This window comes from Typopeltis vanoorti, chromosome 7, assembly GCF_054136105.1.
Source record: "Typopeltis vanoorti isolate ZY-2024b chromosome 7, IOZ_Tvanoo_1.0, whole genome shotgun sequence".
NCBI classification, from domain to species: domain Eukaryota; kingdom Metazoa; phylum Arthropoda; class Arachnida; order Uropygi; family Thelyphonidae; genus Typopeltis; species Typopeltis vanoorti.
Window position 1 is genome coordinate 3867581 of NC_143555.1, and position 13856 is coordinate 3881436.

At 35.1% G+C, this 13856-nt stretch overlaps 1 protein-coding gene across 4 annotated transcripts in view; it reads left to right on the forward strand.

Annotated features, from left to right (window-relative positions):
* The first annotated feature begins 858 nt into the window (after nucleotides 1-858).
* Nucleotides 859-13856, forward strand: part of LOC150104456 (erlin-1-like) — a 354949-nt gene continuing 341951 nt past the window's right edge. Inside the window, exon 1 of one of the 4 annotated variants that reach the window (XM_090395630.1) lies at nucleotides 859-1026. In XM_090395630.1, coding sequence (XP_090251756.1) covers nucleotides 1021-1026 — 6 coding nt within the window. In that variant the 5' untranslated portion in view covers nucleotides 859-1020. The other 3 variants (XM_090395631.1, XM_090395634.1, XM_090395632.1) reach the window with 3 other exon arrangements.

Genomic DNA, 13856 nt, shown 5'->3' on the forward strand with positions numbered 1-13856 from the left:
CTCCCTCAATTTTGCTTGTTCTTTTTTCATTGCATTTCTCATTCTAATCTGCAATTCATACTTCTCATGCATCTGCTCATCTTTATGTTTATATTTCCTTCCTTCATTTCGTTTACTTTTTTATGCACTTAGCACCTAATGATGGTATTCATCCATTTAAAATATTATTCATATTTATTCTGTCATGTTCCCGAATATAGTGTGCCATTGCTCATCAAACATTCCATTCATTGCTTCCATCCCCACCCCCCCTTCCAGTTGGCACTGTACTATTTGAAATTACTTCCACTTCTCCGTAGTTCATTTCCTAACTGTGCATCCACATCCTATTTCAGTTGGAAAGCATCCTAACGTCTTCTCAGGTTACGAAAATATATGGTTTCTTCTACATGTCACGAAAATATATGGTTTCTTCTACATGTCACGAAAATATATGGTTTCTTCTACATGTCACGAATACATGGTTTCAAGAAGAAAGAGAATGGCAATTCATTTATAATATCTTTTGATACCGAAATCAAATCTAATACTCTTAATCCATAGATATTTTCTTGTGACTGCTGTTCAAGATAATTGTCGTATAAAAAAAAATCGGTAGAATTCTCTTCGTTTCTTCCATATGTGTTCTTCATTCTTTTCATCTCTCTATCTTTCAGGATTACAAGTCACATTTTGAACTTATTATGCACTGTCCTACTCCTGTAAATGTGTCATATAGTGTCTAGCACCGTATACTAATTAATGATCAGGTCGTTGATGTATTACTTGTTCTTTTGTCGACTTCAATTTTTTTTTTTTTTTTCACAAAAATAGAGCGACTGGTAAAATTTGTACAACTGTATCCTCACGACTAGGAAGTAATCTGAATCATCAGTAGATCAATATAACTTACTAAAATTACTAAACTTGTGATCGCCAAAGCTTACTAAAACGATTGGAGTAGTTTTATGGTTTACAAATATTATCGCCAGCTATCATTTTTTCTTCTTTTCCCCCCATGATAGTGACAACAATTATCCGATGTTGGTTAGTAATAAGGAAATTAGTTGATGATTTTATATTGCTACCTGTTTTCTTTCTTTTTCTCTCTCTCTTTTGTTTTTTTTTTTCTTCACTTTGATATCCACCCATCCTTACACGTGTTTATTCGAGATTACACATGCTGTAGACTGTACTGATAGTGAACAAGAAAATTACTGAAAAAAATATTATTAAAATAACTTTCACTAGTGACCAGAGACTGCTATATTAAGTAAATCGTAGTATTTAGCATTTGTAATTACTGCCATTTTTATTGTTTTATATTCGTACTGTATTTCACAGTTTAAAATGCGGAATGATATTTTGCGAAGAAGTTGTCGTGGCTTTGTGTTCGGTATTTTATTATATGTTTGGATTCATCCATTTAAAATTTGTTCTATCTCGGACTTAAATATATAACTGATTGAAGTTTCAGCACCCAGTCTGCTACACTTTATTATTAGGTATTTTCATATACTGGAAAGAGTAGCTGGAGGCGGTTAGCGTTAGGGACCAGCTTGCGAAATTGTATACGATACGCCAAAATATTTAATTGTCATTTTTTGAAGAAGTGCAATTACAAAATATTTTTCTAGTCACACATATAGATTTTTGTTTGTTTGTTGTTATTCGGTTACAGAAGATATCTTAGTAGCTAAACGACTAGATTCAAAAAAGTAAATGCGGGAAGTAAAAAAAAAGAAACGAAAAGGAAAGTACATCTTAGCACTCATCTAGTTATATGTGGCGAAAAAATGTATTTAATTGAAATATGCACACTCGTATCCAGTTTTTTATTTTATTTTTTAAAGTACAACAGAAATGGTATGCATTTGTGTGGGTGGAGAGCTCTCAACCTGGCGATAGAACTATTTTCATTAAAGGATGATAATTATTATCATTAAATTATATTCATTAGACAAACGGTCGCAGTATCGTTTAAGGCTCATAGAGGATAATGTCTTATGAGTAGGCAAATACAAAAAAACAAGTACAAATTATTGATGCATATATCTTAAAAATATCTTTAATCACTTAATATGAAATTAGTAGCAAGTAGTATGAAATAACTGCTTGCTTACCAGTTGAAAGTGGTCTGCTTTTTTTTTTTTCTTTCTTTCTTTATTATTATTATTTTTTTTAATTAATTTATTTATTTATTTATTTTTTTGCATTTTCTTATGTAGACAGTTCATCCAATTTGTTCTTGACCATGTTACTTGCTTTCCATGCAAACATTATGACATCATTGATCTTAAATTTCACTTTTTGTTCTGTAGAGAAATTTCAAAGAATTGCAGCCAAAATTACACATAATTTATTTTATTTTATTTATTATTATTATTTATTTATTTATTTTGAGAAGGTACTTTACTTTTTTTCCATCTTCTCCTTGCTCTCTCTCTCTCTCTCTCTCTGTGTGTGTGTGTTCATTGGCCTCATATAAATCATTTATGGCTCCTCCCATGAGGTATGTGCATCAGACTACATGAAGTGGAATCAGATCATTCATACATGTAATCTGTTATGTATCTTCGCATTATAATCCTAATATGATGAATGATTGAACTTTCCCTCCTCAATCTCGAAAAGTTATAGGGCTAAAGCAGACACCAATTATCTATAGGGGAATCACATTTGTTAGCTAATTTTTTTTTAGATTGAATGATACCATGTGATGGAGAATATGTGTTAACACCATCATGTTATTAACTAATTACCAGCAATGTCATTTTTCTAATATAAACTTCGTTATGGCATTACTGTAGTTATATTCTTATTTAAATTATGTTTAATTATATCAGTTATTTTTTTTTAGGTGGTTGGATACCTGCCACATATAACTGTTATTTATAATATTTAAATATTTTATTTTAGTGTTCGAAATGAATTATTCAAGGATTTATTGAAATTCAGTACCAAATGTAACATTCTAGTTCATTTCAGAACTGTAGTAGAAAATGCTCAGATTTTATTTTGCATGCAGTTAAAATTCCAAACACATATTTCACAGAAAAATAATTAAAATATCCACCTTTTATCAACTGCAAATCCACAACAAGATTCTCAACAAGGTGTCCATTTAGATCACTGCAGCAAAATTTACTTATTCATAATTAAAGCAGTGTCAGCAAAGTTACAAGAATGATAAAAATAAATTGTAAAAGTTGTTTAACTTTGCAGTTTGGATGGATCATCAGGATTTAGGACTGGGAGAAAAGTACATGAAATACTTTTGAAAATCAGTACCTGATACTGGAAGTGCACTTTTAGTCCATTGTCCTGCTTAAAATAGCGAATAGCAATGTCTAAGAAACTATAGTCTTGTTTTAATCCTTATCCACCATCGTTATCAAATTCCTGTGTATCCTCTGGGGATGTACAAAATATTATAATAGGCTTATATGAAAATACATCATTAATACCTATCAATCAACAATTTTCTGTCAAATTAATCTGTTATCTGTCAGGACACCAATATTATCAGATCTCATATTTCATTCTTCTAAGGCACTTCCTACTGTATCAATCCTCCTAGATCCTGGTCTTCCTCTGGATCTTTTTCCAGCATAAAACACTTGTTTTGTTTACCTTTCCTCCACTCCTTTTTAGTGACTATATACTTGAGATTAACTCTTCTCACACATTTCTGCATGCTGGCAATATCAAGTTCCTTCCACAATTTTTCTTATACTTTTCTCAAGTATGCTTACATAAATCTCACCAGGAACAGTCAGATTGGACATTCATTTGTAATTTTGAGATTCAGTTTTTATTTCCCTTTTTACAGATGGATATTATGAGAGCCCTAGTCCATTCATCCAGAATTTTTTCCCTGGCATTTTGAATTATGCAGCGTAACCAGTGTAAAATTTTTATATCTCCATATTTAAGCATTTCTGGTCAAATATCATCTACACCAGCTGTCAGCTCACATTTCAAGTTTTTGAAGGCTTTATTTATGTCAAGTAGTGATATATACTCCCAGTTGCATTTTCCTTGAATGTTTTCTATAACTTGTCACTACTCTCTTTTTTTTTTTTTTTTTTTAGTTCTATTTAGCTTGTTCCATTTATCAATCTTTCAAACTAATTATCCAAATATCTAGAATATCTTCAGTTTACATGCATGCCATTATTATCATATGTTATTCCTTTTAAAGTACCTTTCCTTCATTTATAAGCATTTTCAATATCTCCAGAACATTTTGCCTCATTCCTAATGTTTATTTTCTGTGTTCTTACCAAAAGGGGTGTTAGAGCTAGGTTTTTTACTTGGAGAGTGGTGAACGAGTGGAATAAGCTGCTAGAGTCTGTTGTGGGTGCTATGACCGTGAATGAGTTCAAGGCGAGGTATGATAGATACTGTGTGAATGTCGAATAGTAGTTCTTGACATGATATTAGGGCCTCCCTCGATGAGTCTGTTGACTCTTTGGAGTTGCCGAAATAATAATAATAATAATGTTGGGTCTGGTTAGTACTTGAGAGGGTGACCACTTGGGAACACTGGGTGCTGCTGGCTTCATTGGCCAAGTGGTCAGCGTATCTGCTTTCCAGCCAAAAGGCTGCAGGTTCGAATCCCGCCATGGGCATGGATGTTTGTGACCGTCTGTGAAAATAGTAGTGTTGATGATGATGATAACGATGGTAGTTGCGATTTGTTGTAGTTGGGAGATTGAGTGGTGGAGACAGAGTGCTGTAGAATACGTGCCCTCCCTTGATGAGTCTGGATTCCCAGGAGGTGTTATTATGTAATAATAATAACAATCATAATATAATAAGTATAATAATATACACATGATAAATAAAAATAAAAAACGTTTTTATAATGGAACTGCATTAAACACATCTCAGCAGTCCTCTTATATGAAGATTTTCTTGTGTTAGGGTTCTGCCATCATGTTCTGGATGCTATTTAGATTGCAGATGGGTCCTCCAGATTCTTGGAATTACTAATCCATCATTTTTTGTTGAGATTCAGATGATGTTTCAGCATCTCACAAGCTTTCTTGAACTTTCTTTCGAGCCAGGTTTTGGTGCAGTGTAGGGATTTGTTGCCTTTCCAGGTGATTCTGTGACATGTTTGAACTACAGAATATGGTAGGCTGCAGGTGCACTGAATTTTGTTAAATCCCTAGGTGGGCAAGGTAGAGAAGGGGATCTTTGCCCAATAAAGGTGTCTGGAGGAATATCCAAACTGCTTAGATTGGTTGGTCTACAGGTGTCCTTTCACCCTATTAACAAGATTTCTGCTTTTTTTAAGTCTGCAAAAGAAAAACTTCTGCCTGTAGCCCACATTGGAGTTTATCAAATTCTGTATGTGGCTATCATGTTTTGGTCAAACTAGTAGATTTGCAGCTATTCATTGCCTCAGTTACATTGTTTTCAGTTAGTCTGAACAGTCAGGGCTTGCTGCCATCTCCATCAAACATCGAATCCTTTAGAAGAAGAGTTTTCACAAAAGTTTTGTGAAGAGTTTTGTAAAGAGTCCTTCACAAAAGTAATTATCTTATGGAATTGCTAATACACAAAAGTTGTAAAATCTTGTTTCACCATCTGAATCTCGACAGAAATGATGGAAAATTATCCCTATTATGGGAAATAATCTTTTGCACATTCTGTAGACAAGAGTTTTAGTTAATTAATACTTTGTTTCTTGTTTAATTTTGTACAGTTAGCAGCTTAATTGAAGAGTGGATGGGAGGTACGGTGTTAGAAATTAGAGTCAAAAAAGCTGATAGTTTTTGCATTGAGAATGAAACTGCCTATCATGAACGCATTTTTCCAATAGCATAAGAGAAGACTGTACACCTGAAGGTCCCCTGGAGACCAATTTATAAATGAAATATATTATACAATTATTAGAAATGAAAAACTATGCTACAAAACTCAAAGATTTGTCCTGGAGCAGACTATGGATCAGATAGCATCTGCTGATGATTTTACCAGAATCCGTGAAGCATATAAGCGCCTCCATAGCACAAGTGGAAGAACGATGGTACATTGCGCCCTTCAATTGGAATAGGCCTAAGTTCGATTCTCGTCGCAACAGGAGAAATCTTTATCTGGTCGATTTCAATCGAAGGTGAGTTAGCCGATCTCATATGGAGGTAGCAGGGTTTTTTCTTCTGGAAACTCGGGTTTTTTATCCTGCATACAGACAAATCGACCCTTCAGAACACACACAATTTACAGACAAAAAATACTAGTTGTGGTGGTGTTGGAGGTGGGCGGTAGATGACGTTGATGGAGATGATTCTTAGTAGAGGTTCGGTGTAGAGACAGTTGTAGGTGTCTTCCCGCGATGAGTCTTCAGACTCCTTGGAGGTATCAGGAATAATAATAATAATAATATAAGATTCAAAGTTAAGAAAGATTCCAAGTCTTACAATGTGCAGAAAATTCCACTATCGATGAATTTTAGAACCAGGCCAAGATAATCTTGCCTGAAACAGCAAATCATTTTATTCCAAAAGCAAGTGATAAGAAAATGAATAAGATTCTTTCAAGAGAAACACTTAATCTTATCAACCACAGGAAAGAAAGTAAATCCATTGGAATGACAAATGAAAGCAATAGAAATTATTACAAAGAAATCACTAAAGTAATAAAAAAAAATCTTAAAAACTTTAAAAAAAAGTAAAGATAAAGAAACATATATTGACAAAATAAGTACATGTTGACAGAAATGAAACAGTATCTTTTTTCAAAAATCAAAGCACTCTCTAATAGTTTCGAGGCAAAAACCTACAACAATGGGCACACCCTAACCAAGAAATGAGAAATTTTAGAGAGATGGAAAGAATACTGCAAGGATCTATACAAAAATTCAAATATATTATATAATGAATGTCTGACATAAACATGGGAAATTGAACCACCCATCATCAAACAGGAGGTGGAAACTAGCCGTCAGAAATATGAAAACTGGAGATGCATCAGGTAGCAATGAAATTTATAATGAGATGAGAAAGAGCATAAGAAAAACAGGGATTGAACTAATGCAGAGATTATGAAATGAATTTGGGCTTCTATGTATTTGGCCATTGGACTGGGTGAAGACAATCTCTATACCAATCAATAAAAAAGAAAGCACTAAGAATTGTGACACTTTCTTTTAAGGTTACACGGTGATCAGCATTTATATCCGGAGCAGAGTATGTGGGCAAAGAGGGCCTTGATGTTATGTGGAAATATGCCTTTCCTACATAAAAAATACACAACATTTCATAAACAAAATTAAAAACATTACACTCAATGACCAAGATTTATTAGTCAGCTTTGACATAACTTCCCTTTTCACCAATGTTCCAATCAATGATACTATCTTGCTCCTACAGAACATATTTCCAAACGACATCACGGCCCTCTTTACCCACATACACTGCTCCGGATATTTCGTGTGGCAAAATAATTTTTGCCTTCAAAAAGAGGGTACAGCCATGGGCTCACCACTCCCCCCCCCCCCCAATAGCTAACTTTTATATGGAAGACTTTGAGCAACGAGCTCTAGAGGCAGCGTGCATAAAGCCCAAAATTTGGCTCAGATACATTGATGATATTTTTGCCATTTGGCCCCATGGCTGCGAAGCACTACATTCCTTAGCCACCTGAACAAACAACACAAACGTATCCAATTCACCATTGAAATGGAAAAAAAAAAAACTCTCTTCCATTCCTAGACATACTCGTCACACGTCTTCCCTCAGGCTGTCTCTCCTTCTCAGTCTACCCCAAACCTACACACACAGGCCAGTACATACACAAAAATTCTTATCACCACCCAACACAAAAACTAGGGGTCATAAGCACCCTTAAACAGAGCTCAAATGATTTGTTCAAATGAACAAGCTCTAAACCTGGAATATAAGATCATCAACCATACATTTATGGAAAATGGATACAGTAACAAAAAACTATTCACAAGATCCACCACAGAGATACCACTAAAAACAAAAAAGATTTCTAGAATGCTATTGCCATATCTTATGTTAGAGGCATTTCCGAAAAAATAGACAGAACACTACACAAATACAACATCAAAACCACCTTTAAATCCCCGACAAAAGAAGAAGAAAAGAAATCCGAAGAGGATCTTTGGAAGAACCTCTTCCACACCTAGCCCACCCAGTGGTTTACAAAATGCAATGCACATGTAACCTACCATACATAGAAGAAACAGGGTGAACCATCCCAATTAGGAAGGATGAACACAAACGACACATTAAATACCTCCATTTAGGAAAAACCGGCCTTTCTGACCACGCACTCCAAACATACCACAGAATTGATTGGAAAGGTACCAAGTCCCTACACCGCACCAAAACCTGGTTCGAGAGGAAATTCAAAGAAGAATGTGAAATGCTCAAACATAATCCAAATCTGAACAAAAATGATGATCTAGCCATTCCAAGGATGTGGAGGACCCATTTGCAACCTTTATAGCAACTAGAACAAGCCAAAGAAAAATCTCAATGCAAGTCTTCTTGCATTGAGATTTTTTGATGAAGTGTTCCCCCCCCCCTCCCCTTAATATTCAATAGCAACTTGAACTGTACAAGTCCAGAAGAAAATTGCAGTATAACAACCTGAACTGTACAAATCCAGAAGAATCTTAGTAATCTTAGTACAAGAGGACTTTAGCAAAGTTTATTGTAGTTTTTTATTTATTAATTATTTATTTATTTTAAAATTTTATTTATTTATTTATATTTTTTATCACTAGAGGTCAGGCTAAGAAAAAGATCAATTAACAGCATAAATTTAATTTACCTTATAGAGTGCAAGAACATGTAGCTTGGTTTCCTGTACACATGTATCCTTCTGATGATGACCTCAATACAGGGGTCGAAACATCAAGTGTTATTTTATTAATAATAAATAAAATAATCATTTCAACACGTGTGTTTTGTGTCCCTAAATTCGGAAATGTGATCCAAGAATTGTGAAACTGTAGAACAATAGCATTAATCTCAACTGCAAGTAAAATCATGCTCAATATTATTCAAAGAAAATTTAATGATCATCTGAAGGCTCATCTCTTTAGAACAGGCTGAATTCATGAAAGGGAAAAGATGCCAGAGATTAGATCTCAAATTTCAGATACCTTGTTGAGAAATCAAGAGAATTCAGTAGCTCTGCTTACTTATGCTTTATTAATTACATCAAAGCTTTCAACTGCTTAAATTGGAAATTGATGTGGGAAATAATATCTGAGTCTGGCTTTTCTCAACACCTTATCCAGTTAATAAGTTAACTTTACAACAATTACCAAACTGCAGTAAGAATTAATAGTGCATTATCAGATTGGTTCTGTTTGCAAAGAGTAAGGAATGGTTGTATGCCATCTGGACTCTTCAATTCCTGTGATAAGAAAATCATCAAGAGGTGACTGGAATAGAGGTGTATTGATAAGCAGCTCAAGAATCAATAACTTAAGATATGCTGATGACATATTATTAATATTGAAATTGAAAAGGACATGAATGAACTCCTTGGAAGAATAGAATTTCATAGTTTGACATATGGACTCAAGATCAATGTCATTAAAACAAAGCAAATGATCCTAGATAGGAATCATAATGGAAGTACTTCACAGGACTGCTTACAAACATAGATAACATTGATCACTTTCTCTATATGGCTTTATTGCTCTCACCCAATGGGAAATATATGGAGGTAGTAAGAAGCCAGATTACAACAGGATGATCCACAGTGACTCAGCTCAGCAGTATCTGAAAGGATAGAAAAATATCTTATCAACACAAAGATCAGACTGGTCAGATCCATGATCTTTCTTGTGGTTCTTTATGACTCATAAATCTTGGATGCTGAACAAGCCAATTATGAAGATCATTGCTTTTGAAATGTGGGCCTGGAGAAGGATTCTTCAAGTTCCTTGGATAGACAGAGAAAAGAACCAACCTGAGCATCAGAGATCAATTAAATCTTGAAAGGAGTCTCTGCAATATGCTGGAGAGAAGAATCTTCAGATATTTTGGAAACATCTCAAAAAGAAAAGGAGAGAACATTGAAACCTCTTCATATGGAGCAAGATGCTAGGAGCTAGAAGAAGAGTCAGTCCTTGTGGGAGATGGCTAGAACCAATTCTCTTACTTCTCTTCTCTTAATGGACTAGGGTTGGAGGATGCACTTAGAATGACAAGACAGTGACAAATGAAGAAGATTAATACATTGGATCACAATTCCTCAGCCATGGGAAGATTGACCCATTTGTACCCATTCCATGGAAAGGTTTGGAGAAACCTGTGCAATTGCTCTTGACATCTCCAAGGCATTTTGATAGGGTCTGGCATTAAGGGCTTCTCAGCAAGTTACTATCATTTGGACTTCCTTTGTCATTGTGTAAATGGACTGCCACAGTTTTTCTCAGATCAATTCCTATGTGTAATTATGGATAGTGTTCTCTCCTCAGACTTTCCTGTCAATGCCAGTGTCCCTCAGAGTGCTCTCTCATTCATCCATTCTCTTCCTCATTTATATAAATGACCTACTCTTGTTGACTGCAAACCCTATTCATAGTTTTGCTGATGATAGCACACTTCACTTACCCTACTTATATGACAAGCCTTTCAGTGTTCAAACATCTCCAGCTTCAAGATCATCCATAATAAGTGCTTTGAACACTGATCTTCACAGTATCTTTGATTGGAAGAAAGCAACCTAGTCAACTTCAATGCTTCCAAAATGCAGTTTGCCTTGCTTTCTTGTAAAAAACAGACCTTCTCCACCTACTTTTGATAATGCTCAGCTCAAAAGTCAAGACTAAATCACTCTTCTTGGACTGAATCTTACTCTAAACTTTCCTGGCACAATCATTTCATGTCTATTGCATCATCATCAGCTTCCTAAAGAAATGGTCCCTTATCCACTCAAGATGGTACTTCTCTACTGAACAGTTACTCTGTATAAATCATGACCAACATTGGAAAACTGCCTTCATATTTGGGGTGGTGCAACTAAGACCTCCCTAAAATTTTTCATGCTATTCATAAAAGGGGACTCCTTTTGATTAAATGTCACTTCTCTTTCATACTTTCTTCATCCACTTCCCCATAGATCAGATTCTGCATTGTGTCCCTTCTAGATATTTCCATGGCCATAATTCAGCAGAACTTGCATCCATTATGCCCCCATTTCTGCCAGATGTACAGCAACTCAAGTAACAGCTGCTCAACATCCCTTTACAGTCAAACTGCATACTAATTAAAACTGCTACTCCTAGGTCATCTTTTACACCTCAGTTCTGTGTAACAGCCTCACTGAAGCATTTACAAAGTACTACACTCTTCAACAGTTCAAGAAGAATATCAAGAGATTACTCTACTGCTAACCTAACCCACATATGGCATTTGTTTGCCATATGTGGGTTAGGTTAGGTTAGGTTAGCTTCTGCCTTTCATGTGTGGTAAAAAAAAAAAAAAAAATTACTAAGAGAGGACTTACCCTTTACAAAGCAGTGCTGCCAACTGTAGAGTATCCATATCTACATCTACTCACCATTGAGTTTTATCTTTAACTAACTGCCAACTTTTCCAATACTTTGGATTGGAAACAACTCTTGATATAATAATTGATCTGGAGTTTGCTACTTCTGTTTCGGAGCTACCTTTATGTAATGAAATCCTTTCTTTCATGCTTATGTAATGTAATGGAACTATCTTACTCTCTTTCCACTCACTTGGAACATTCTAAGTGAATGGAATGCTGATACTTAAATTGATCCAATCCAACTGCTGTATTCACATTGATATTTTTCAATTTGCTGAACACCTCCTGTTTGTTTACCCCAATTCTGACATACATGTGTGTCACATCAGCAACTGCAAAACCTTTGCAAAATGATCACTCAGTAACTGAACTATTTATTTTCGCTTCTGTCACCCTCCTGCCATTAGCATTAATTAAAGTCATGCCAGCAGGTTGTGTATGATGGAGCAGTGTCTCAAAAAAGAAGGGTAACCAGTGGTGTGCCCCAGGGTTCTGTTTTTGGGCCCCTGCTGTTTAACTTGTTTGTAAATTATGTGGATATATCCTGTGGATTTTATATCTGTGGACTTTATATCACATTATATCATGTGTACTGACTGGGGATCTTCAGTTATTTGCTGATGTTGCAAAGTTGGGAAGAATTATAAGTAGCATTGCTGATGCTGAATCCCTTCAGGAAGATTTGAATAGACTTTTACTTGGACAAAGGAGTGGGGTTGTAGTTGAAATTTAATATCAATAAGTGCAAGGTGTTGTATTTTGGAGTGCAGAATATAAGGCTGTGTACTATATTGATGGTGCCATACTGTAGGAAGTGAATGAGATTAGAGATTTGGGAGTGATGGTTGACAGTAGACTGAAGTTTAGAGGGCATATTGCTAGCGTTGCAAAGGCTGCACATCATAGTGCTGCTATGATAAGAAGTACTCTAACATGCAAGGATGAGGAAGTGATTGTGCCACTGTATAAGGCACTGGTCAGACCACACTTGGATTATTGTGCTCAGATCTGGTCATCTGGTTTTCAATGTGATGTGGAGATATTGGAGAGAGTCCAGAGACGAGTGGCTAAGACAATATCAGGAGTTTAGAATGCTGACTATGGAAAGAGGTTGAAGAAATGTGGATTGCAGAGTTTTGATAGGAGGAAGAGAGACGATATGATAGAGATGTTTAAGTTAGTGAGAGGATTTTATCAGATTAATCCAGAGGGGATTATAAAAAGAGTAGAAGGCGAGAGATGTAGAACCAGAGGTCATTCCTGGAAATTATGTAAAAGTGTGGTGAAGAGTGTGAGGAGTAGATTTTTTACATGGAGAATTGTGAGTGAATGGAATGCATTACCAGAATATGTTGTTAATGCAAGGAGTGTTAAGGAGTTTAAGATTCTATATGATAAATATGTTGTCAGTTGAAAAAACCTTCCACGATGAGTCTGTCGACTCCATGGAGGGTATAATAATAATAATTTTCGCACATAATCTGATTTGGCTTTTCTTACCATACTAATCACCCTTCTTGCATGCACTTTATGCTGCTTAAGAGTATGTTGATCACCTTTTTTTTATATTCTCTCCAATATTATTTTTTTTATGCTCTTGCTTTATATCTCTGCTCATCCACTTAATTCCCACTTGGCCTATCCTCCTTACTTTGGGTATACAGTCTGATAATGCTTCTCTCAAATAATCTCTGACCACTACTGCATTCTTTCTTGTAGTGTCTCAAGCCATGGCAGTTTTCCAAGAGCCACTCCTCCCCCCCCCCAAAGTCTGTCATAATTACCAGCTTTAGAGTTCAACATAAACCCCTTCTTGACAGTAATTCCACATGTTCAGCAAAACTTCCCAGAACAAGACAGCATGATCATTTTGAAAAATTATAGAGACTACAACCATGTTAAGAATAATTACTGTAATTTCCTGACTTTTGACCATATTAAGGTCATCATCTAGAGTATACATGAATATATATGCAGAGAAAAGCTACATTACATTACATTTCAAACAGTATGCTAAAGTGACAATGATTTGATCAATGATTTGGATTTATTCTACTGTCATCTAGTGAAAAGAAAATTAAAATTAAAAAACCTACACCAGAGCTATATCATATTTATAATCAAATTCATATTATTTTGTTTAATATAGCAGTAGTGGTGGCTTAATGAATAATTTAACATAAGCGTTTGTTATATTAAGGCTAAGATCCTGGATTACTACGGTCCTAATTGTAATTTATAATGAACTCTTAGAACAAAAGGTTATGTGGATAGAATGTGTCATCCCTATTCTTAGGATTTTTAGACCATCATTATTCTTATGA